At 40.7% G+C, this 26,509-nt stretch overlaps 1 protein-coding gene across 12 annotated transcripts in view; it reads left to right on the forward strand.

The window, feature by feature from the left end:
• The window catches only part of RAD51B (RAD51 paralog B), a 682,017-nt gene that overhangs the window by 516,069 nt on the left and 139,439 nt on the right, over positions 1-26,509 (forward strand). For 10 of the 12 annotated variants that reach the window (XR_013386416.1, XR_013386415.1, XM_077909744.1 and 7 more), the window contains one exon: positions 6,669-6,772. Coding sequence is in view for 8 of the 12 variants with exons in the window: in XM_077909744.1 (XP_077765870.1) it covers positions 6,669-6,772 (104 nt within the window). In the remaining 4 variants the exon portion in view is untranslated. Of the gene's footprint in view, positions 1-1,746; positions 1,875-6,668; positions 6,773-19,744; positions 19,866-26,509 lie in introns of those variants that run through there. The other 2 variants (XR_013386417.1, XR_013386419.1) reach the window with 2 other exon arrangements.

The raw sequence follows: 26,509 nt of genomic DNA on the forward strand, positions 1-26,509 counted from the left end.
TTTATACCCCATTCATCCTCTTCAACACTGCTTGCTGAAATTCTGGCTTTCTGCATCGAATAAAATAAGACCTGATGATATACAAACAGGTAATTTGGGCTACTCTGAGAAACTTAGGAAAAAGCAGATCTAAATATTTCCCTACTTCATCTTTTGTTTGGGGCTAACCAAGATTCTCAGTCACTTCCCCAGTTCAAATGAATGACCAAACAAAAAATATATGCTGAAGCTCAGCCTCTTCCATGGGCCTGGTTTTCAATAGGAGAATCTTAATTTCATGAATGGTAATCCCCTTCTGATCCTTACTCTCTCATTCAGACTCCCACATTTATTTAAGCTTTGTTTTTATGAAGTTGTGTTTGCTGGGACTTGGCCACTGGCCATCACATGTTTAATCATCATAAGGTTTTTAGTAAGTAGGATAGACTAAGAAAATCCCTAGTCTGGAGAGAAATCTACTCTTAAGAAAAGGACCACATGTCTGTAGTCTCGTCAGGCTTAAATGAGGGTTAGGTAGTGTACAGCCATTCAAAGATAACACATGGAACAGAACATTCTTAAACTTCTGGGAAAAGTGAGCTCCAGAAAGAAGAACTAATTTCTTGTCATCAAAATGCCATAGATTCAAAGTTGTTAGTAGAGGCAGGAACTTCTGAAATCATTGTCAGTAACCCCTTGTCATGGATGAGAAAACTGGAAGTTCAGAGAGTGAAGTAACTGGTCATTGCCAAGGCCTGCCCTGATGTTCTTTGTTATGTCACTCTCCTTCTCCCACCCAGTCTTGTTAAAAGCCCACAGCTAAGTTGGAAATAGAACTCCAGGGTCCTGCCATGTAGCCAGCAGCTAACCATATGCTATTATGCGTTACATAGAACATACTTTAGGATCTGAGGACAAAGAAAGAGACTGTTCATTCCAATGCTAACATGCCATCCCCATCCTGAACTTATTTCAGTCCTGGAAAGATGTATAGGTATTTTCTTCCTTTCTTCCTTCTTCCTTCTTTCCTTCCTTTTATCCTTCTTTCCTTCCTTTCTTACATCTTTCCTTCTTTCTTTCCTGTCTTTCTGTCCTCTCTCCCTCTCTCTCTCTTTCTAATCTCAATAAGTTGGTTTTCATTTAAAGGGACGGGAGGGACCAATGTCCAGAATATCCAGCTCTCCTGGACTGCGAATTTTTCCTTTTCCCCTGTTCTGGGAGTCCGTGCTTTTTTAATACTTTCATTATTTTTAACATAGAAAAGTCTCTTCTTTTAAAGTTGATCCTGTTGCTACAGGGCAGACAGTTTTATGTTATGTACTAGACTTTTAGTTTGACCTCCCAGAAATGCTTAGTTAGAGGAGTCATAAATTGAAATGTTTTCAGAGAAAGAGCTTCCTCATTGAAGGTCCCCCAACAGGCCTCTTCTAGATACTGACACGGGTTGGTACCAGAAGCCCATTACCTTTTTGGAAATCAAGGCTACATAGCAACCTGATTATCCTCCTTCAGTCCGATTACACAAGGACTACACCCTGTGTACAGAACAGAGAGAGAGCCCCTTGCCTTGTGAGAAATGTATCTTTGTAACCAACTCCCACTCCACAGGCATGGGAAATTGGATCCAAAAGATAGTGGTCATGAAAGATATTTCAGAATCCAAGTCCTGTTGTTTTAACCACTTCATTACTGAGCTTTACTAGCTTGCCCCATTATTAATAGAACAAAAAATGTTGAAGATGATAATTCAACTTTCTTTCTCCTTAGAATTTAATCTTCAGTGTTTGATCATCATTGTTCCTGTCATTTATACATATCAAATATCTCCATCTAAGAGTCACCACGAACCTTTGGTTGCCTGGAGGCAGGAACTATTATTCACATTTTACAGATGGGTAAGCAATTACAGAAAGAAAACATGCCTTTGACTTACCTAAAAGAGTCTCAGAGAGTGAAGAATGAATGTCCCCACAGTCTGTTTTAGAGAGATCTGATTTCAGTGTAAACAAATTAGATTTTCTCCATGTAGCTTACTCGAATACTTCCATAAACTCAATCCTATGATGATGAAAAATCTCCAATAATGAAAATATTTTCAAAACCTAGTTCACTTATTTGATTTTTCTATTTGTATTGAAACAAACCAAATTCCAATACAATGAAGTCATTCTGCCTTGGCAGGTCTAAATATCAGAGTCATCAAAAAGGAGAAAGGAAAAAAAAAAGGAGAAAGGGAGAGAGTGCTCTAATTTTTAGAACTCCCACTTAAAATGAGCATAAAGAAAACACACTTGTCTCTTTCCTAACCAGTTAGGTCATTAGCCAGGAAATCACCTTTTCTGAAAGGCAGCAAGCAGATTCCTTCTACCTTTGATTTTTCATACGTAACATTAATTATTATTTATGCCAGTCCTTCCATAGAAATGTATGAAAGTCAAAAGACATGAAACCACTAAATATTCTAGTTGAAAATAAAGTTACAGGGGCACCTGAGTGGCTCAGTGGGTTAAGTATCTGCCTTTAGCTCAGGTCATGATCTTAGGGTCCTTGGGATCAAGCCCCATGTCTGGCTCCCTGCTCAGTAGGAAGTCTGCTTCTCCCTCTCCTTTTGCCCCTCCCTCCCCACACTTGTGCACTCTCTCAAGTAAATAAATAAAACCTTAAAAAAAAAAAGTTATAAATTTATAGTAACTGACAGTTTCCCCATCTTCCTTTCTCCCACTTCTCTCTCAGGTAATCCCACCACTTATAGCCACTCTTCAAGGTCCTATTAAGTGAAATAATTTCTCAATTCTGACCAGATTTTTAGGTCTTCAACCAGAGAGGGTCAGTTTCAGGCCACCTGATTTACATGAATCAGCTGCTAGGCCAGTTGAGCGAGGTTAAATAACTTGCCAAGCCAGGGCATGCATTGTCTTTCTGGAAACCCCTTGCCCTGAGTTATCACTATACATCAGAACAGAGGAAGCTGGTTGTGGAGTCAGAGTGACATACAGATTCAGATGAGTGATGAGATGCTCACAATATGCCTCCATCAGTGCCTTCCCAAGATAGGTCTTCAGACTCTGCAGGAGCTATTTGGCATAACAAGCCTGGAGAAGGCTGACTGGAGTAGTGGTGAAGACAGTCAGCCTGGTTTGAGCCCTGCGCTGTCATTAACCCACCATGTGACCTTGGAAGAGTTACTTAATCTCTCCTAGCCTTAGTTTGTCAATAGAGATGATTATATTACCTACCTCAGAGGGTGACTGTAAGGATCAAAAAAGATGTAACTAGGATATGAAGCTCAAACGAGATGTAAGCCCTCCTTATATAAAGGGCCCACCTTGTGTCTCACTTGTAGTACTCTAAAAATATTGTCTTTTCTTATCATTAGCTTTCAAAGCCCTCTGTTACTGTACTTATGGTGGTGTAATGTTTGTAAGCACCCCTGAAAATAGATCTCAAGCCACCCACTGAGGGTTTCCATTAGAAACTTTTCCGATTTGTTTGTACTCATGGCCTTTCATCAGGACCTGAGCTTACCCGTCTGGAAAGCAGCCAGGTTTATGGGTACTTTGTTATACTGTTTTCATTGGTTAGGGACATGGTGTTCTTAAATAGTCACCACTGGCCACATGTGGCTCCTGAAAACATCTTCCACACCTGGGAAGTGCCTATAATTTTATTATAAAAATTTTTTTTGTTTGAGTGCTTAACTAATTAACAACTCCTAATTATTCACATGTAGCTAGCTTTTTTGTGGCAAACTTGAAAGCTCAGCCTTACTTCATCCTGTCATTTAGAAGGTACCAAGCAACAAGCTTCTAACAAGTTTGTTTGAAAAATGTGAAAATGCTATTAATTTTAGCTTAAGCAAGATAGAATTAAGAATGTAAATCTGCCGCTAAAACAGATATATCATAATATGGTTCAAAGTTTAGTAGGAAAAAAAAAACAAAGTTTAGTAGGAATAACTTATTAACCATTTAATCAGGATTTATTAAGTATCTTCTGTGCATTAGTGACAAAGAATGATTGAGGCATATATGATTCAGGCAGGCTAACATAAATCAGACATGGATTTGGCCCTCTTAAAATATGTATTAGGGGTGATAAGAAAAGCACACACAAGTAATAAACCATAGGAGAGAAAATGGTGTAACGTGAGAGGGGAAAATAAAGTATTATGGGAATTTAGAGGAGGAAGACAGTATGTTTGTGATAACCAAGAAAGTAGCAAGCAGGAAGTGGTATCCAAGACAACGTGTAGACCTAGAGGCATTTCAGGTGTGGAGGGGACATGGGAAAGAGGTGATTACATTGGAGCAAAGTCTATATGAAGTGGAATGGAGGGAGCAGTGTGGAAAGGCAAGTTGGGTACAGACTAGAAAAGCTTTGGATGCCAGTATGATGAATTTATAACTCTTTGGATGCACTTGGGAGCCATTGAAAGTTTTCGAGCATGCTTGATCAGAAGTGACGGGAGTATGCTTAGTTGTGTGCTTGAGGAGGGTAAGCAGGCAGAAGAGAGGATGAGCTTTATTGAGGAGGACCTGACAGCTGTTTGGACATCAGTTAGAAAGCTCTAGCAGCCATCCCCGGGGAAAAGCAAGTGGGGATCTGATCTAAGGCTGGAGTTGGGGGAACAGAGGGTAGGGAATAGATATAGGTGAGATTTTACAGTTCAATCAACAGAGTGTCACAATTTATTGGAACTGAGAAGCATGGAAGAAGGAAAGTTTAAAAATGGAACTGAGATTCTGAACCAGTTTAACTAGAAGGCCAAAGAAAGGGACAAAGAAGGAAGAGTGAGTTATGTGGGAAGAGAGGGAGAAGAAAAACAGAGAAGGAGAAGAATGCTCAGCAGGGTCCAGAAAAAGCAGAGGAAACAGTATGTTAGTTGCCAAAAGAGGGAGAAGCTTTATCAGCTGCTAACAAGAGGTCAAGGAGAATGGGGACAGGGAAGTCAGGAAGTTACAGGAGACTGTCCAGGGAGAAAGCTTAGAGCAATGGGTCCAGAGAGACACGGTGCAGATGACAAAGTGTCCCAGATGCATTATTCAGGAGTTAATATTTCTCCTAGGCACAGAGAGATGCTAGAGGAGTTTAAGTTAAGGAAGTGATACAATCAGATGAACACCGTCTAGATAATTTGTTTTCAAATTAATTCATATATGTTTTGAATTATGTGCATGATGCACCAAGGTCACCCTAAATTTTATTCTTTCCTATGCTAAATTCTTCTTCATTTCAAAATCGCCAGGCTCAATATGGTCCCAGTTGTTGATTTCCATCTAATTCATTCCCATACCTGCTTGAATCAGAGAAAATGTATGATTGGTGTTTTCTAACCCAGGGGCATTCAACCTCAGAACTGTCATGTTTTGGGCTGGATAATTCTTTGTTACAGGTGCCTGTCCTGTGCATTACAGGGTGTTTAGCAGCATCACCGACCTCTACCCTCTAAATGCCAGTGGCAATCTCACTTAGACATTGCCAACAAAATTACCTCCAGCCTGGAACCACTGACCCACATTCATCTGCTTTAATATTTGAGCCCAGTAGTGTAAGGCTGTGCAAAGTTGGCGACTGCCCTAAAAGATGATGTGTCCAGAAAACAAAGAAGAGAAAAGAAGACCAATACTCCAGGCTGAGGAATGAAAATCAGATGATGCAGTAAGCAGGCAATGAATGAGAAGGCCAAGGCCTCATGTTTTAACTAAGTCAGTGGACTTCAGCCTCTCTGTACTTAATCTCCTCATTGCAAAGAGATGTGATATTCAGGATATAAGTCATAATGAATGTCCCACTATGCTCTGTAGGACTAAGATTCCTCTCATGGCCTAGGGCCAGAGTGGGCACAGGTATTCAGAGAAGACCTGAAGAAGATATGATGGGAGGGAGGGGATGCTGACTTCTAAGTGGTGGGGCTTGGGAGCCTGGCTTTAAGGAGGAAGAAGAGGAGGAGAGCAGGAATAGTTTCCTCCTGGTGCTCTCAAGAGGGATCAGCAAAGCTCTGGAGATGTAAGGTAGTAGCTAAGGCATAACTTGGAGCAGACTAGAAACTCAGATGATTATTTCAGATCCTCCCCTTTACAGGACGGTCTTAGAAGGTGAAAGAATGTTTCTCTGAGGATAAGGATGTCTAATACAGATTAGATATGAAAATGGTTAGAGTTTCCAGATTCCTCTTCTGGGTGTGTGTGTGCAGGGGTTGGAAGGGCAAAGGAATTTTATGTGCATATGCCACGATTTTTCTATATTGATTAGGAAAATTGAGATACGTCTCTTATCAAGCTAAAAGAAGTCTTATAACTCTCTTAAACTAAGACTATTTCATAACTGGCTCTTATTCTATGAAGTAGCATTATGCCTTTCTGCCATAGATTTTGAGTGGCTTGATTTATTATTAGCCATGGCTCCAAGCTGCCTTGCATGCAACCTCTTATTGATATATAATTCTGTTATCTTTTAGCCCAGGGGTGGTCACTTTCACTGAGGCTGAAGGAAACTCTTGCTGGTTTTTATTTTTAGTCTCATGTTCCTTATCCCCTTTCCTTCTCTAATTCATGAACTTTTTGTGGTAATGAACCGAGCCCCCCCAGGAGTCTCTATACCTTGAGCAATGACTGGACTTTTGTTCATGTGAAACACCATTACAAGAAATGGGCCTTCATAATCATGAAACATAATCTGTTTCACTTCAGGCACTTCTGCTTCCAGCTGTGTGATGGCTGCCCTAGGAAACACCTGGAGTCACAGTGTAAACACCCGACTGATTCTCCAGTACCTTGGTTCAGAGAGAAGACAGGTGAGTGCTTTGGTAATGTTTCCTGACTGTCAAGGTTAGAGAACAAGATGTACTTAGCAATCTTAGCGTTCATCTTCTGAAAGCATTGGCTGTATTGTCGGTCCTGGGCCAACACTATGAGCGGGTAGGTAAAGAATCCAGCATCCCTGCTCACCCCAATAGCAGTTATAATGAAGTGGGAAATCAGTCACTCACAGGAAAAAATATGTAAGAATAGAGCCCGTAGAGTCAGCATGCCTCCTGATATTTGCCAATGGCTTGTAAGTGACAAGGTGTGGACCTCTAGGGAATCTCAAACTCTCCATCTCTAAAGGGTGAATGATCATTTCACTTAGCTGGTATTTGTTGAGGAGTAGGTAATTTGTGTACAAGTTAAATAGTGATGGCGCTTTTTCTTGATGTTAGTATGCTTTAAAAACCATAGGCCAGACAGATCCTGCCATGTAATTTAACTATTCCCCAGACTCTGGGTACTTGTGCATTAACTCCTAAGCCAGTAGGTTCAAGTACCAAAAGATGCTATGGAGACCCCTAAAAGGATGTTAGCTCTCTCAGAGCTTCCTACTGATGGTTTCTATCCTGGCCTCAAATGAGAATTAACCCCCTTTCCATCCAGAAAGTTTAGCTTTCTACCCCTTTCTCAATCTTCTCTTCCACTCTAAAGAAAGGGACCCCACAATCTGATCCCTTTGGTAAAATGTTTCAGAATTAGGGAATTTATTTTTCCCTATGCCTGACCTTAACTTTATTCTGTTATGTGGATCAGGTTCCATCGTGACCTCTCCCACAAGCAGGAGGAGGAAGAAGATAGGGTGATTGTTCTGATTTGTTGGATGGAGCAAATTCAGAATACAGATTTGCCCATCTTGCTAAATATGTTACTATCCAAGTTATTAACTAAAGAGGCATGAAATATGCTGGTGGTCCTTTCTGGGGGAGGTGGCAGGGAGTTGTTGCCCTTTACCTGCATTAGGTAAATTGGCTCTCTTTCAAGGAGTCAGGAATCATCAGAAACAGACATGAGGCTTTGCCTGTTCCAGACATAACTTTCCGAGTGCCCTTGGTTACAGACCAGAGGATTCTTCTTGGTTTGCTTGGGACTATGTAAATAACATTCCAGCTTGATGATTGAGTCAGCCATGTTCTGAGAAGATGGAGCTGCTTGTTTTCATTTAGGGGAACATTCTTAAGTTTTCAGGTCCTGGCGTGCTCATTACCTAAGTGATACCTTTCCCCATTGATTCAATTTTCCTGGGTTCTGAATCTATTACTTCTCTTTTCAATGGAACATATCCAGAGATGTGTAGAACCTAATAACCTTTGGTTTGTACCCTCGGTTATAAATTATGTTAAATAAACCCAGTTTGTAGCTATTAGTGATATCATTATGGGTTGTCAGGCACTACTCCCTAAACTCTAATTTGAGGAAGCAAAATTCCTTGTGAATCAGTGTTAATCCATTCATTTTCATAGATCTTTAACCTCATTCCTTGAAAATGTGTAGTTTATCTCTGTTTTAGGTTTTAGATAGTACACCCTGATTTTGGGATGTAGATGGTATCATGGATTCCAGGCCCCCAGATCCTTGTTTTATCAATTCTAGCTAGCATTTATTAGCATATAAAGACATTAGAGCCACATTTTTCTTTCCTTTTATTTTAATAAATTAGCCAGTCATTTGCATTTTTTTCTGTGGCAACAGGAAGTAGCTGGTAGGAACAAATGCTATTATTTTATGTCTATTTGGTAATGGCAGGAGTTTGGTGGCTCTTGGTTCTTGGCTCATAAGGTCAAATACAGGCCACTAGTCACAAGAAGAACGAGGAGCACAGAATGGATAGATTAGTGACAGTTTATCAACTCATATCCTATCAAATGAGTCAGTGGTGTTATCTTAATCTACAAAGGACAACATGTTACTGTCATTGCTAATCAATCAAGAGCAGAGTTAAATGCTTTTGAATTGTGTTTTCAAACACTAATTAGTAAAATATGTAAATAAAATAGTAAAGTATAATAAAATGCTATAGCAAAATAGAATACAACCAGTGTTAAAATGGCCAGCCCAGGCAAAAGAACTTAGACTTAATTAATCTATAGAAATGTGCACACCTTTTGGAACCAGTCCTTCAATTTGTCACCTAATAACTAGGACAAAATTTGATATAGAAAACATGTCTCTATCTGATGAACTTATCTCACTTTAGCAGAGGGTGTGCATCACGATTCACTGAGCCTTTCCTGTGGTCTTGCTTCATGAGAAAGTAGAGAAGCCATATGAAGATAAACCTTTTCTAGGTTATGTGTACAAAACAGTACTTTAAGCTAGTCTTTAAGGTCATTGTTCCAAGCAATACCTCCTTATAACACTACTTAGTAGAACATGCCTAGATCATTCTAGCATCAGCAGATCTATGGAACACCAACCCCCAGGAAGAGGATACCAGGTATAGTTCCCCCCACCCCCACCAATGAACAGAGGCCACTACACCAAGGGATCAAGGACATAGAATGAGGATTATGTTTTATCTCATTTCTATGACATTGAGCTCTACACCAGGGCTCTTGAATGTGCGGCTTAGTCTGAGATCACAGGGCTGGAAAGAGGTCAGGTCAAGCTGAGCAGCTCTGCGACCCGATTAAACCAAGAGCTGAATTGTATAGTCCAAGGGAAGGAGTCCTCCCTGGCTGATTATTTTCTTTACACCCTGGAAACTTTGTAAAAATTATATAACCAAGAAAGAAATCTCCTTATCAGGGCACAAGCCAAGTTAATTCTCTTGTTTATTCTGCTTCAGTGTTTGCAAAAACCCTCTTAAGAAGCTAGGAAACATTTTCTTTTGGACTAATTTAGTTTTTTTTTTTTTTTTTTTTTTTCCATTTGACTTTTATTTACTCTTTTTCTAGTCTGCTTCAATCCTGCCCCACCCTTTTTGCAACATTTTTATTCTTACCAAAGACATGTCCTTAAAGTGGAATTAAAATGGCCTCTACTAAGGTTTTTTTTCTCCTCTTCTAATATTTTGGATTTTCTTTTCTTTTTTTTTAAGAATCAAAAATATTTTTTTTTGTCCACCATGTGCATGGCTTGGGGAGGCAAAGAAGTAGAAGACACAGTTCTTGTCTTCAAGTTTCTTCTGGTCTTCTATGAGAGATGGTACATATGTGTATACATTCATAAGTAATCAAAATGAAGTATAGGAGTTAAAGAACAAAATAATACTGAAGTACTGTCACAAGACAGTGTTTGATTTGTTACCTAATAAGTGGTTAAGACAGCACCTGCTTTGAATCCAGAGCAAGGTAAACTCATCAGAGGCACATTAGTCTTTTTAGAAGATGGGACTCGAGTATCACTTTAAAATCAGTGTTTTCTCAAGCCTGGCTGCACTTTAGACTCATCACAGGAGCATTCACAAAATACCAACACCAGAGCCCCACCCCAACCAATTAAATCAAAATCTGTGTTGGTGGGCCAGGCACGGGTGTTTATTTTATTTGTAAATCTCCCCCAAGTGATTCTACTGTGTAGCCAAGGCTGAAAACTACTGCTGCCTTAAATAGATAAATGTATATTACTGAGAAAGAAAAGGGAAAATTTAGGGTGAGGAGGAACAGCAAAAGAAGACAAACCGGAGGGCAAGTCCCATGTTCAGAAGACATGGGTTGGTTTTGGCCTTGTCAAGAGCAGAGGGTTTGTGCCCTCAGTCATTTGACAAGGCTTTATTTGATCACTTCTTCTCTGCTAGTCACCATGTAAGATGCCAGAGGTTCAAAATATGAGCAAGATGATGCCCTGAAGCTGTTCACAATTTACTCAGGGAAAGAGGTCAACATGTGAATGGCACATACTGTATGTACATGATGAGTCTAGTGAGCATGGAGGACAGAGTGGGCCCCACCACAAAGGAAGGTTCTGGGGTGTTTGGTGAGGCAGTAACACACACAACAGATTGGCTGAGGCCCTCCTTCAGGAGGTGCTGGCAGTGACCAGGTGCCTGTCATGAAGGACTGGAAAAGCTGGAGTAAGGGCGGTTATACTCGAAAGAATGATAAAAAAAAAAAAAAAAACCTTGATAAAATATTCATACTATTTCTCATCAAATTGTCAAGTCCATTCCTACAAACCACATATGGGATTATATAAATTTTTCAGAGTCCTGGAAGGAGTACTGAAGTAAATTAGTCCCAACTAAGCTTCACACCCCCTCAATGAAATAAATATTATGACTCTCATTTCAACAAACTAGGAAGAGATGATTTTTTCATATAGGAGGTTTATTTAAATGGACCTTATAATAATATTTTCATCTTCTATTTAGAAGTCACCCGGAAGTTAAAGAACGCTTGAGGGGAGAGCCTAAAGTACCCAGTAAATTGTTGACAGGACCAATAATGTTACTCAAACTCCTGGTCCTTATTGGAATCCTTAGATTTTCATCAAGGTCCCAGGTTATTTTGCAGCTTGGAAGTATTTAGTGGCTCCTTTCTGGTGATGTAATTATTCTCTCAGTATCCATTTTCTGTTTTAAAAGACTCAGATGCCATCACTGTGAAGACTTCTTGACACCCAACTTTAATCAGCCCAGTTTCCCTCAGTTTTGTCCCCAAATGCACCTAGTATTTGTCTCTGTTCTTGCATGAGTGAAACTTGGATTGTGAGCCCCTTGAAGGCTGTGACTGAATCTTATTTGACTGCTCTCAGAAGCAGAACAATGCTTGACACTTACACATTCAATACATAAATTTTGAAAAAGAGAGAGCTGGAGAGAGAGAAAGGAGAGAGAAACTCTTCATATCCATACATGAATCCAGTCTTTTTTAAAAAATTATTTATTTATTTATTTATTCATGAGAGATACACAGAGAGAGACAGAGACATAGGCAGAGGGAAAAGCAGGCTCCCTGTAGGGAGCCCAATGCAGAACTTGATCCCAGGGCCCTGGGATCATGACCTGAGCCAAAGGCAGACGCTCAACCTTTGAGCCACCTGGATGTCCCCATGAACCCAGTCTTAAGGAAGAAGGCCATATTGCTTATTTGGACTCACTCTTCCCCAAAGGCATTGAGTTATGCAGCTTAATAGTTCCTTTAAAGTATTAGTAATTATCAGTTTAAAAGGTTGGCATCAGACTTTGACAATTATAAGCAGACACTTATAAGGAAGTTCTGTATGAACATTGGATATAGGAATATCTTTTTGCAGAATCAGCCTGCTGGGACCCTGGGAGAATGAGAGTCAGGGTTCCCTTGCAATCCTACTTGGAATTCCTCTGTGTAAGCAAACCAGAGCCCTAAACACAGACCTAGTCGGAGTGAGGGAGATGGGTCCCACAGCTGCTTTCAGGGGACAGGCAGCATGTGGACTCTGGCTAAGGAGAAGGATAAGAAATCTTTATTGCCGTCTTCCACCAGTCACAAGTTCTTCTGTCTGTGCTTAGATAGGCTTAATGGAGGACTGACCAACTAACGGAAAGTTGAGAAATAAACTCCCAGATAAGCTGAAGGATAGATTTGGGGCAAGAATGTCAGGCATACAATCATATTCACCAAAAGAAAGACATCGAAGAAGACATTTTACCTTATGGAAGTCATTGTTTTATGTCTCACTATTCGCAGATCCCTCCAAAGAGGAATTCAGGCTTAGTTGCACTCTCAAAAATGAGCCCTTCTCCCTTTGTAAAATAGTTCTGGGTCGTCATGTTTATTCTGTTTCTTTCTACCTCAGCCTGTCTACTGTTTTTAGGCAAGGAGATGTGTGTGTGTGTGTGTGTGTGTGTGTGTGTGTGTGTGTGTATCCAGCCAAAAGAGAAGTTTGGCTGCAGGGGTGGGAGAAATTTCTTTTTAAGCATAAATGTCTGCAGAAATAGCCGAGGGAACATAGAATCCCAGCCAAGTACATTGCCTTGGGTATAAATGTTCCATCCCTTTTCAGAGCTGCTCAAGTGTGAAATCTAACCCCCTGCCCACACTCTTCCATCAGAAGTGCTCTAACAGGTATTGAGCAGATTGGGAAAATGTATAAAAGAAGAACCCAGAATGGTGACTTTTAAAGGGATTTTTTTTTCAGGTCACCAGGCAAATGTATTAAAATCTGAGGAAATCCCACTTAAAGTTATGCAGTAACAGCAAATGAATGCAGTGAGCTAAGACTCAGAGCTTAAAGACAGGCTCCATCTGAGGAAAGGACAACATAGATACCCAAATGGACACTTCCTGTTTCTGTCTCCACATTTGAGATAGGAATACCAGTGCCTTCCCCACCAACTGCCAAAAAACCCAGACTCCCTTGGACCCCCTCTGAAAAAAGTCTATGTACTAAAAAACAAAAATAAAAACAAAACAAAACAAAACAAAAACCAAACCAAAACAAAAAACCCCACAGCCTCTGAATGGGCTCAAGTAGAGAAAATTTTCCCTTGAAGGGATTCCATTGGAAGTTGCCAGGTAAAAATTCATTAGTACAGATGCCATGCTTCTGATAGGGGTCTGCCTTTCAGATACCTTAGCCATGATAGACAATGTACGTTTGCTGAGGGGAAGAGTCCATTTTTCCTAGTAGATTTTGAGCCACATGGAATCAAGAAAAGTTCAAATCAAAATCAAAACAATAAGGGTTGGTGGGGTGACCGTCACAGGGTTTTAAATGTTATTAAAAAGTAGAGTTGTAAAACTAAGTGTGACCACCATTTTAAAAATGGAAAGACCCTTTAACACCAAACAATAGGGAAGACATCTGTGAATAAAGAATACTACCATAAATCAGACACATTTGTTTTTATGGAAGACTTAGTACATGTCCTTATTTCTGTTTTTGAGGATCATGATCTCTGACCGTCAGAGGCTGAATGACTGATCCACTACACAGTGTTTAGGTGACTTCCCCATTACTGAGCCACTCATCTTACCAGTATTTTATCACCTCTGTCATTCTCCTCAAGCTCTGACTAGTTTTATTTTTATACACTGTCTGGTACCAAACCCCCTTATGCAGTGACCCTCCCAGCTCTAACTTGCTAAGTAAACCAGGACAAATATGTGAATGAGAGATTTCCAGAGAAATCTCAGCTGTTTCAGGAAGTGGAAGAGACACAGGGCTTTGGAACCAAACTGAAGACCTTGTTGTCAGCTAGGGAAGAGATGTGTTTTCAGTTGGGAAACAACATAGGAAACAGCTATGAGATCTCTTGGACAAGGCAGTGACCTGAGAGTCAGGGACACTGAAATGTTTGGCTCATTTGAGAATGAAGGTTGGACAGGATGTTGTATTTTGGCTTTGGTTAGCTATGACTGAGAAGAAAATGGAGTAACATCTTTGATTAAGAAAAGCAAGAGCTACATAAACCATGAACTGATTTACAAATGAACCAGCGCTTTCACTACAAGCTTTGAAGGCATTTAGGTAGGATACAACAATGTCCCCTCTGAGATGACTCCTGGAGATGATCTTATTCAAGATTCTTAACTACAGCAAGCTTACAAATGTTTGTTAATGCTGATTCCTAGGGGCACCTGAGTGGCTCAGTTGGTCAAGTGTCTGCCTTTGGATCAGGTCATGGTCCTGGGGTCCTGGGATCTAACCCTGCATCAGGTTCCTTGCTCAGCATGGAGCCTGCTTCTCCCTCTCCCTCTGCTCTTCCCCCCTGCTTGCTCTCTCTCCTTGTCTCTCTCTCAAATAAATAAATAAAATCTTTTTAAAAAATCTTGATTCCTAGACCCCACCACAGTGATTATTCTGTGAGGGCAAGCACTTCTGGTGATTCTCACCAGGGTGGTGCTCAACACCACACTGTATTTCTAGCCATTTCATTTTACAGATGGGGATTAGCAATTGAAGTTCAGTGACTTATTCGGGGTCACAATTACATAGCAGAAATGGAAGTAGAATTAAATTCTTCTAATTTCTAATCTGTTGCTATTTTCACTCTACTATGCTAACTTTTAATAGGAAAATTCTAGGCAAGAAAGTGCCCTAGCCTAATCAATTTACTGGTTTTGCTGGCAAAGTGATATTTATATCCTCTGTGAATTTCAGTGGCTAATAAAAAGGTTCTACAGAACTCTGCAAACATTATATATATATATATATATATATATATATATTTTTTTTTTTTTTTTTTTTTTTTAAGGCACCATCCCACCCTACATTGCAATGAATTACCAGATAAAACTCAGCATTTTAGGAGCGCTTGGGTGGTGCAGAAGATTAAGTGTCCAACTCTTGGTTTCAACTCTAGTTGTGATCTCATGGTCCTGAGATCAAGCCTCACGTGGGGCTCCACACTTTGTGGGGAGTCTGCTTGAGATTCTCTCTCTCCCTCTCCCTCCTCTCTTCTGCTCATGCTCTCTCTCTCTCTCTCAAATAAATAGATAAAACTTAAAAAAATAAAAGAAAGTCAGTATTTTAAATTCTCGGTGAATACATGATTTTTTTCTAAGTTGAACTTCACAATGAGCATGAAACTTGCCAGGTGAGTGACTCTTTATAGACAATATCCTACAAACAAGGCTGTTTAATCTGCCCATCTCCCACAGATGGTTATGTGTGTTTATTGAGAGTCACCTTTCATCTTGAGCTTCCTGCTGGCTATTTCCATAGGTTTAAGGTATGTGATGGTTTGGGAACTTTGGAGTTTTCTGGTCTTTTGTTTGCCTGGTCTTCTCAGAGCAAGAAAAGCTTTGTAATGATCATATCTTTGAGTTTTTACATCTTTATTTGAGAAAGTCAGAGTGAAACAGAGGGAAGGAGGCAGCTAGTGTCCTGCCATCTCAGGCTTCCACAGTTTGCAAGAGCATCCTTGCTGGCTTCCAGTGCTCCAAGCAACACTAGTTTAAAGTCTTCTTTATTATCTTAAGAGAGAAGGGGTTAGTTTTTATTGAGTACTAACTGTTGCAGGCATCATGTTTGATCCTTTCACTTGCATTATTTCCACTGACCCCACAACAAGCCTTCAACATAGATCTTATCTCCTTTTTACAAATAAAGAAACTGAATTAAGAGGATAAAAAACTTGTATTCAGTCAGTAGTAGATCAAGATTTGAGACTAAGTTTGTTTAACTTCCAAGCCTAAATCTTCTTGCTATATACCATGTCCTCTGAGATGTAGGCACTTTTTTAAAATTTAGGAATCAAATGAGGTGCTAGAAAATTAAGCTTTGCCTTAGTGATGATTCCTTTGGCTTGCAATGAATGGTCCTTATTATCTTTCTTTCCGATTTTTTCCCCAAGGATGACTGGATCTAGAATGTCATTTAGCTTACCTCCAAAGCTTACTGAATTACATATTAGAACAGCACCTCCCACTCTGGGGCCTGGGACATTAGGAAGGAGATGATGAGCTGCTGCTTGCTTTTTTCCTCTTGCTCTTGCCATTATTTGGCTGAGAAATACTCCTGACATGTGACTGTGATTCAGAAATGCTCCTTGCCCTGTCTGTGTGTGTGATTTGAATAGCACAGCTTGTCACACTTGTGGCTGAAGCAGATCCAGCTTGGAGAATTCGTCATCTGGCTGCTGTTGCCAGGGGAGTATGCCTGCCCAAGTGGTGCACTGCCTGGGCCTGTGGTCTCTACTTCTCCCAGGGTCCACTGTGGCTGGGAGGGTTACAGCATGGTACAATGCTGGTTTGTATTTCAACCTGATTGGGGGCTTTGGGGGCAGTGGGGCTTCAGACCCTTCTAAAATCTTCGTGGTTTATGAAATTAGGTGCAGGAGGGTGGGAAGCAGACAAAGGATTTACATGATGGAGGTGTAGGGAAAAACAAATTAAATATGTCTCTAGGATTCAGTTTGAATTTAGGTAAGTCTGATTATGTTACCATAACATTTTATAATATGCTAAACATTATCTAATGCATGATTGGCTGTCAACTGCAGTATAAGTCGTTGAGCTCTTCTAATTTCTGCTGCTCTAAATAATTTGGAACTTTCAGTTACCATAGAGTTGACATTTTCACTCTTTCCTTCCCTCGACCTTCTTACCCTGTTGTTCCTTTTTTGCACATTTTCTCCCCGCCCCCACCCCATAACCTTCCTGGATTTTTAAATCAATAGCTCCTGGCAACTGCCTTAGAGTTCAAATGCTTGAAGCAGAGATTTTCCACAGAGGGTATCTTTCTGAAAGTTTTCCTTCTTGGTTTGGCAGAGCTTAAGAATTCTGGCATCTAGGACAAAGAGCATGTGTGCTCGAGTCTTGGACCCTTGTTTTATTGTTACCAAAGGGACTATGATTTTGAGAACACCTTTAGAGAGCCAAGCTATAGTGGCTCTACCCCACTGCCTACTTTCTGAATCCTCGACTCAGAATTGGCAATGAGAGATTGAGCTGGGAATATGATCCAAAACTCTAGGTAACGAAATTCTCTGAATGTCAAAACTTTGGAACGAAGTTCATTGTTATAAACCTTAAAAAGTTAGAGCAGAGGCACTTGGTATATCTGGGATAGACTGAGAACAACTCACCCAAGCCCCTGCAGCCCTGGCTTTCTGATTACTTTAGTCTGTTTACCTAATCGCTTTTTGAGCGTTTCCTTTGTGCCTACTGTGCCAAGTGTTTTGTGGGCATTCCCCTGTTCAAACCTCACAACTACTGCATGAGATAGATATTACTAGGTATGCTTCGTAGATGAGTACATTGAAGTTTATAGAACTTTAAAGAAGCTCTGAATCCCATGGCTTCTAAGGACCTTTCATCTCATCCCCTATACACATACATATACTCCGTCCTCTACATTCCTGGCTTTTTAACCATCATCCTCTACTGACTCCCATGTTAAAGCAAGACTTTGTGCCCACTGTTTGAAATTACTTGCAGGAAATTTCTCCATTCAACCATGGTGGCATGGCCACCCTCAACGATTATACTAGGTAGAATGTTCCCCTCAAAGAGTGGAGTCATTGCCTTGAGAGAGCTTTTTCTATCTCTGTTAAATATTCATCAGTTATTTTTTAATAACAATGTGGTTCCATGAGGCAACAGAACACTCTTGAAGAAGAATGAGCTCCATGGGACATGGTCCTCTGAATCTTTCCATTCAGTCAGGGGAAGTCATGACCCTTCCTTTCTCAACTTCCCAGTCCTGGCCTTTCCAGCCAGCATAATTTCCATGTTCTGGGTTTGGCTTCAGTGCCTGATATTTACTGTCAAAGCAGAAAGAGAAAGTCTCCATGGAGTCTTGTCCACAGTGGGGGCAGACCTATACCTACCTGTCCCTGGCCTCCTCGAGTAAGAACCTGCAGGACCCCTGATATACAATGGTGCACCCTGTAGAGATATCTCTTCCCTCACAGATGATAAGAATGACATATAAATGATATTTATCCCTTTATTCTGTCCTTGCAAAGTCATTTCCCCCACATAGTAATCAATTTCATGATTTTCTTTTCATTTTTTCTGGGTAGTCTGTTCTTCTTTGAAAGTATTATCCCAGCACTCTAATGGATATTCAGCTAATGTCTACTGGCATGGGAAAACAATGGCAGTTCTGTGTTCTCTTACAGGTCCCTCCTTAGAGTATAGAGGTTCAGCAGATCCAGTGCAGTTTCTAACTTTTTAATAGCCTGCCTTTACCAAGCTGCTCTTTCTTATTTGTAGCTATTTGTACAGCTTTCTCTGCAGGCATACTCTCCTACACTGACCACGCACAGGAATGTTAGGCTCTTTTTGTGACTGTTCTTCATTTTCTACCTGTGACACCATTCTGGCACCAGCCTTACCTTTTTATGCCTTTTTCTTCCCTTTTCTCATTTAGACCTTGCTCCAAGATCCCGGTGATTGGCTCTGCTGAATCTGTTAGCATTTCATCCCATTGACTTGAGAAGGCCAGTCTGTCTCAGAACCAGCCTATAATCTCAGTTTAAACAGCAGGCATTTCTACCAAAGGCTTCATTTGTCTCTAGGACCCCCATGCATAGGGGATCTCATTATATATTGTGTAATGCTGTCCAAAGGCTAAATATTTTCAAAGAAAACCCACTGAAACAAGTCAGCTAAGTGACTGCCACAGCATCTGTGAAGTACTGGTCACTTTTTTTCATCTATGAAAAATCTTAGTATTTTTCCTCAATTAGGAAATAATAGTATATATTATAACTTACAATATTTAGAAATAAATCTTCTAAAGACTGTAATTATAATAGTCCTTTGTGTGTGCTCTAACCATAGACATGGATCCTTTTAGAACTCTCGTATTTTTATCTAGACTAGACCATTAAGTTTTCTTTGTATTGGACACTCCCTTTTCCTTCCATCCCTCCTTCCTCTTTTTCTACCTTCAAATTGTTTCTGGGTAGATACCTGTGCCAAATTATAGGAATATGAAGTTAAATAAAACCAAGTTTCCCACCATGAAGAAGGAGATCTAGCAGAGGAGAGAATACCTAGTTAAGAGAGACTGCCATGTAAATACATATAAATAGGTACCAAGGGAACTATAACAGAACACAGTGTGGGCATCAATATCAGGATGGTCAGAACTCTCAGCAGGGAAGACCTGATCAGGAAAGGAGGTTATAATGTTTGAGAGAAAACTTGAACAGTGTATCAGGATTTGCCAGGTAATTGGGGAAGGAGGCTGAGAAAGCAATATGAACAAAGGCTCTGGGATGGGAACTGCAAAGAAGTAGCACTTCTTTAGCACTACTGGGGAGGGTATGTGTGTGTGTGTACAATGGGTGAGGGCAGGGGAAATGGAGTCTGTATATAAAGGCAAAGCAAAGAAAGGCAGGGCAAATCAGATTTGACCCTGAGGGGTCTCAGAAGCCCCATTGAGAAACTCAGCTGGGCTATGACATCAGATCTGTACTTTACAAGGCTCTCTCAGGCAGAAGTTTGCCATATGGGTTTGAAATAGGATGCAAAGAAATGAGAGCCTGAACCAAAGCAGTGGCCATTGAGATGGCGAAGAAGAGACACATATGAGATGGTCAGGAGGCAGGAATAACAGCACTGAAGCACACAGAGAGAGAATCTAGAAGGAGGGGTTGATTATGATGTAAGTGAATAGGTGAGGTCATCACTCACTGAATGGTCTAATACAGGAGAACAAGCAGGCCTCAGAGGGAGAGAAGAGCTGGCCCTGCTTTATGTGATGGTATGGCTTTTTCCATTCTTCCTCCCAGACTTCAATGACTGCTGTCAGTTATTAGCTTAGAGATCAGAAGAGAGTTCTTATAATTGTGCAGAATCTTGAGTCAAAATTTTCGCTTCCTCTATATACACTGCACCATTGCTTCCAGCCCATCATTCTCTTCTTCCTTGGTACTGTTTCTTTCCTTTAGAATCCCAACTTCTATAAAAATGCAATGTTCATCAAAATGTATGAAAAATGAAGTTTGAAAACACCTGCAGGGGAAAGGGAAAGGTACAAACTATTTGCATGCAACCAAACTCAGCAAGGAGAGGGCCTATGGATAACTGTGTCTTCCTCTCCAGTAAATTCTGGCCTATTTAAAGTCCAGGGATGTGGAATCACTAATTTGGAGAACTATCAGTTTAGGCTTCCAGGTTTTCTAAAAGATCCCCATTTACAAATTGGGAATCAGGAATCCATACCTTAGTGGGTTAGACCAATCAATTGCTTCTTTGCTCAGATCCCCTCCCTGCTCTGTTTGGTGCCCCCACAGTATTGGTGCTGTAATCTGCATTTCCCAGGTTCTGCTTAGTTTGGGGTCCTGAAAGGAGAGTGGAGGGCAGAAGCATGGGAGAAGTTGTGTGTTTCTGCCTCCCTCTCTCTGCTTCTAGTGGTGTCTCAGACAGTAGTAATAGTCCTCCTCCATGACCTTTGTGTGGTCCCAGCTTCCCAAAGGGCTGGAGTTGGGCAGCTCCATTCTCTGAGCTCTAGTAACAGCACCTCTTCCCTTGCTCCTCGAGCCATTAAGGATGGTGGTGGCTTTCTACTGCTGCTAGTCTCTGGGTTGCCTCACTGCCCCGTTTTCCTTTCAGCTCTTACAACACATTTGTAACTAGTTCCTAACATTAAATTTTCTTCCTCGGGTTGCCTGGGTGGTTCAGCAGTTGAGCATCTGTCTTTGGGTCAGGGTGTGATCCCGGAGTCCGGGGATCAAGTCACATATCAGGCTCCCTGCATGGAGCCTGCTTCTCCCTCTGCCTGTTTCTCTGCCTCTCTCTCCCTCTCTCTCTCTCTCTCTCTCTCTCTGTTTCATGAATAAATGAATAAAATCTTTAAAAATAAATAAATAAATTCTCTCTCTTAAGCTATGTGGGATGAGTCCTATTTTCCTGATGGATCTTGACTGACATGTTCTGCATAAGCTCTCTGATTGGCACATGGTTAATATAAGACCCCAAATACTTCCCATTGCCCCGGTTCTATACAGAGCTCCTCTGCCTACTGTGATTCTCCAGCCCTAAGAGTCAGGATCCTAGGCTAAACTGTCTTGGAGGGCAAACATTTTGTTCAATGCTTCCTGAATGGCATGAGAAAAGGAGCTCTCTTGGCCCTGTCTCCTTCCTGTGGGATTTTCCAAAACTTTCCAGTTGTATCTAAGCTCAGGAAACATTTTAATGGCTGGAAATACATGGGGTGGGGGGTGGGGGGGTGGGATGAGGGTTTGAAACCAACAGAACCTCCTCTATAAGAAGTGTGTTGAAATGTTCCAGGAAAAAAAAAAAAAAGAAAAAGAAATGTTCCAGGGTCTGTATATACACATCAAGACCCTGGTCCTCCCTTGTTGAAATCATGACAGACACGCATCCTTTAATGGGTTCACATCGTGGAAGAGAAGTTGGCACCTTCTGAATGCAATGATGACATGGAGCAGAGGAATAACTCCAAAGGCCAGAATTCTCTGCAGGAGGAAAAGGATGTTAAGTGGTTAGCTATGTATTTGGATTCTAATTCAGATTCCACTTCAGATTCTGTAAGGAGAATTCCATAATCCACTTCTTTGGCCAGATCTTCTTTGTAAGATTGATCTAAATCATAAATCTTTTCTCAGGCCGCTATTACCAATTTAATGAATTGGAGCACTCTGAGATTCTTGTGAGGATAAGCATCATCCAACTGCAGAATACATTACTGATTTTCTTCAATCAGGCCATGGCTTTCACTTTGCTATGTTGCCCCACATTTCATAGCAACTTTCAGAAGGGTCTCTTGGGGGATGAAGATTATTGTTGTCTTAAAGCATTCATCAGGGAAAGTAAAAGTGAAGGAGAGTTATACTTGTGTACCTTCTCAGATCCTTCAGTATTGGACCAAGAAGTAAAAAGTAATCCTCATTGCTAGTCTGTGGGGGCAAAACACCAGAAATTGCTAAGAGACTCTTACATCGCTACATCACTACATGGAACTCCATCCTTTGGAGTTGAAACTCCATCCTTTGAAGAACGACTCTGAATCTAATCACATATGGATTTATTTGGGCTCTAAGAAGTTCCCCAATTTTTCTTAGCACACTACCCACTACCTAGGATACTTGGGTGGTTATTTGATGAAGCACAGAACTTTATAGATCTTGGGGTCAGATATGTGTGTTGTAAGAAAAGAGTAGAAATTTAATGAAAAGAAAGCAGATGGGGGATCCCTGGGTGGCGCAGCGGTTTGGCGCCTGCCTTTGGCCCAGGGCGCGATCCTGGAGACCCGGGATCGAATCCCACGTCGGGCTCCCGGTGCGTGGAGCCTGCTTCTCCCTCTGCCTGTGTCTCTGCCTCTCTCTCTCTCTCTCTTTGTGACTATCATAAATAAATAAAAATTTTTAAAAAAAAGAGAAAAGAAAGCAGATGGTATGCACCAATGTGAATAGTTCTGGTGTTTCTGAAATGTCCAGCATTATATGACATTGTTACTCTTCCTCCTAAGTTTCTTCCATTAGCCTATGAGAGAGCCAATGGAGTGAATTATACCCACAGAAATAATATGAATTTTTCTATCTGAATGCCTCAAAAAGCTAGGATTTTTTTTTATTATGTCAGAGGTTAAAATTAATGCATGGATTCTGGCATATAACATATATACATAAGCCCACAGTCTTCACCTCCAAATACTTAGAAAGAAGAGAGTCTTCATTTGGAAAAGATAATGATATTTTAGAATTAAGTTCTAGCTTTGTCTCTAGTTATATATATTATCTTAGGTAAACAACTATGAGTTGTAGGTTCCTCTTCTGTAAAACAGTTAATGATCCAGAAGAAGAAGGAATGTCATGCTATACCTCATTTATTATTTTGTACAATGTTCATGGTAAGGCTTGCCACATCATTTGTTTGTGCTAAACCATAGGATACAACCCTAGCACTCAGCTCAAATATTTATTTGGCCAATGACTTCCTCTTGTAATACTTCTTGACCAGAGGTCAGAGGAAAACCTCTTGGAATTTACCTGCAGAGCCTGTTAAAGCTTCAGATTAAAAAACTCAGATTCCTGGGCCATTCCCAACTAAATTAGTAGTGCCAGGGTTGGGCCTAAAAGCCTGCATTTTTATACATTCCCCAGATGATTCTTAGGCACACTAGGGTCTGAGAGCCACCGCCAACCAATAGCATATGTATATTCTCCGATGGGAGGTCCTGTAACTACCTTTGCCCTCTGCATCTAGTTTGTAGTCTGGATCTTAGCTTTGGGTCTATTATTAGCTGATTTGGTCATACTTTGTCATCTCTCTAGGACTGTTTCCTTATTTTTAAAATGTGGGGGGTAGAATTCTTGGGTTCTAATAGTCCATGAAAATAGTTCTGTAGTGACCTATAAGAATTACTGCACTTGCCTTAGCAAATACTGTTTCTTGAGTGCCTGCTCTGTGCTGGGCATTGTTTGACTTCTACATATGCTTCATTTACTCTTTACAGTAATCTATGATATCCATATGGTCATTCACACTTGACACTTAAGGATCTAAGGCTTGGAAAAGTGAAGTCACTTGTCCTAGACTGCTTAGTTAATAAATGGAGCTGCAGTGCAGTGGGATTAAGTTGGGGTCATAAACACATGAAGAATTGCCCAGGTTCCTTTGCCCCCAAAGCTTATAAAGGCCCAGGGCTTGTCCAGCATGCAGCTTATTCACCCTATGTTCCACCCTTGTAGCAGAGGAGCCTGGTTTTGGTTTCCTTAGATGTTTACTTGGCCTCTTGCTTAAGCATTTGCCTTTCCTACTCAATAACAGTGAAAGGACAAAAAAAAAAAAAAAAAAAAAAAAATCCCAGGGCTGGAAACATTTTGTTTCCTACAAAAAGAATATTTTGCAGCCAGCTCTGTGGTTGAAAGTATTTTTCCTGTGGTCTGGGGATGGGTTGGATCCCTTCTCTTCTTGGCCAGTGTCTGAGAACTTAGCCTGTGGCTTCCCATCAAGTCAGTGCACAGTACGCTGCATTTTTTAAACGAGTGTCTAGTGATGTTGAGTGTGTGCACAAGTGGACCAATAGTCTGGGTGTATAAGAATGTGTACATGTACCTTTGTCATTCTCAGAGCAGAGAACCTAGGAGTGGTTTTCCACATGCTGTACATATCAACATAGCTTTTAAGGTTTCATCACTCATGCAACAACCAAACAAATTCAGATGCTGACAAAATGAGAGGAGACTGATATGTGAGCCTTGTGTGGATTTGCAAGTAATCAGAAAGCCAAGGAATCTGAGATTTTGACCTGTCACATTTCTTTCCATCTTCAAATGTTCAAAACCAAGACATGGAGTTTGATTAGATGGTCGGGTGGTCCAGTGGTAATGTAGAAAATGGGAATTCTTAGGTCTGCCTCCAGCCTGGCCACTTGCAGAGTTTAAGGCACTGACCTTTGCCCAGCCTTGCATAAGTCTCTTCTTAAGGACTGTATTTTCCTGTCCAAAAACATAAACTTGTTTAAAACAAAACAAAACAGCTGTGTGCTTCAAATTGTAAAAGCTAAGATGAATTTTGAGCTTTCAAACAGAATTCACAGATAAGTATTGTTAGTGCTAGGTACATTTTCTTTACTCATAATTTTGTATTTACTCATAATTGAAATGTTTCCAGTAAGGCTTTGCAGTGTGTGGTAATGCCTAGAACTTTCCATCCTGACTTCCTTTGTTTGTGCTATACCTGCCTGGAATGTCCTTCACTTGAAGAAATCCTACTTTTTCTTCATGATCTGGCCTGGATGATATCATTTTTTTTACATCCTTCTCAACCACCATGAAAAAGTGGCTCTCTGAGTTTCCTTTGCACATGGCTGTAAGTGCAATTACCTGCTACCATTTCCCTGCATCGTTAGGTGTTTAGCTAAATTAGAAGGCAGGGCTGACTCACTCCTAAAAGTCCCAGCAGCCAGCAGATGCCCCACATGTATTTGTTGACTTAAAGGAAATAAATGTCTCCAAGACAAGCTAACATTTGTAACTTCAGAATTCTCTTGTGTAAGTCCTCTATGTAGCTTTCCATTTGGGGACATTTTTGGAACTCAAAGCATCATGGCATCCAGGGAGAAAAGTTGTAGTCACTGGATTTGGGGGCACTATTTGAAGAAACCAGCAAATCCTAAGCATGAAAGACTTACAATTTTTTTGTTTGTTTGTTTGTATGTTTTAGTGGGGGGAAATGTTAAGGAAGATTTGAAAAGTTGTTGGAATAGGAATCAAACTATCAAGAGTACTTCATTGATAAAGGGGCCAGCATTGAGATAGGGTAGACCCCAGCCCATATTGAGCTTTGGTGACATTGGCTACAGGCCTGCACCTACCTGGGATGCAGAAACTGGCCCATCCGAGTCAGCCCGTGGGAAAGAATCACCACAAGGAGATCAGGGTTCACCAGTGGGGAAAAGCTGGCATTTGCTCCATTTCGTCACACAGGGCAGTGGAGCTATTCTCACGGTAGGGTTCGGGGTGGGGTTGGGGTAGTGGTGGTGAATTTAGTAAACCAGTTTTCCGATGACGGGGATGTTTCTGTTTTTACCCCTTAACAATGAGACAACAACCCAAATAACAGATCCTTCAGTATGTTGAATGCCAAGGCTAAATGAACTGGTGGAACTTTGTGGCTTTGGCTCTTGGCTTACAGGCGTATCCATGCATTGGGGCCATGGCTTGGCAGTAGACAAAGCGGCTGTGTGAGTCCTCAGGGAGCTCTCTGGCTCTGTGGTTTTCTTTGATATACAATTGAACTTTGGCAAATTTTTCTTCTCAAGTCTGTGTTTATGAGGTCCAGAGGTGGGCAGAGACCCTCATTATGGAGCCCAAAGCCAACAACAGACTAGAACTACAGGATGTCCTCCTACATTTACACTTCTGCTTATAGGCTAAAGAGCTGGCCCACAGGCCTATAACAAAGGGGCAAGTTAGAGAAAGAGACCACTGACTTCTCTTCCCAGCCTCACAGGGCTCTGAGCTTCACACAGCTCTAAGCTCATCTATCAAGTGCTTAACCATTTACCATTATGCAAGTAATTATCCATTTAATTATCATACCTTTGTATGGTAGTAGCTACTATTAAGTGCATTTCAAAGGTGAGGGAACTAAGACACAAAGAGTTAAGTAATTATTAGTTGTTGTTGTTGTTCTCAATTATTGTTTGCTAAATTAAGGTACAACTCTGTAGATAGATCTTAAAATCAACTGGCTTCCTGAATCCCTGCCTCTTTAGTCTATATCACTGGGCCACAGATTTAAAAATTGTTGGATTTAGCATGCTTAGCATTCTTAATTGTGGACTCACCTTAAATGTAATTAGGCATTAGCCATTTTCAAGTTATATTATTCTTATATTGGAAAATCTGTAATTAGGACTTTCCCAAAGTCATGAAC

This window comes from Canis aureus, chromosome 9 (genome assembly GCF_053574225.1).
Source record: "Canis aureus isolate CA01 chromosome 9, VMU_Caureus_v.1.0, whole genome shotgun sequence".
NCBI lineage: Eukaryota > Metazoa > Chordata > Mammalia > Carnivora > Canidae > Canis > Canis aureus.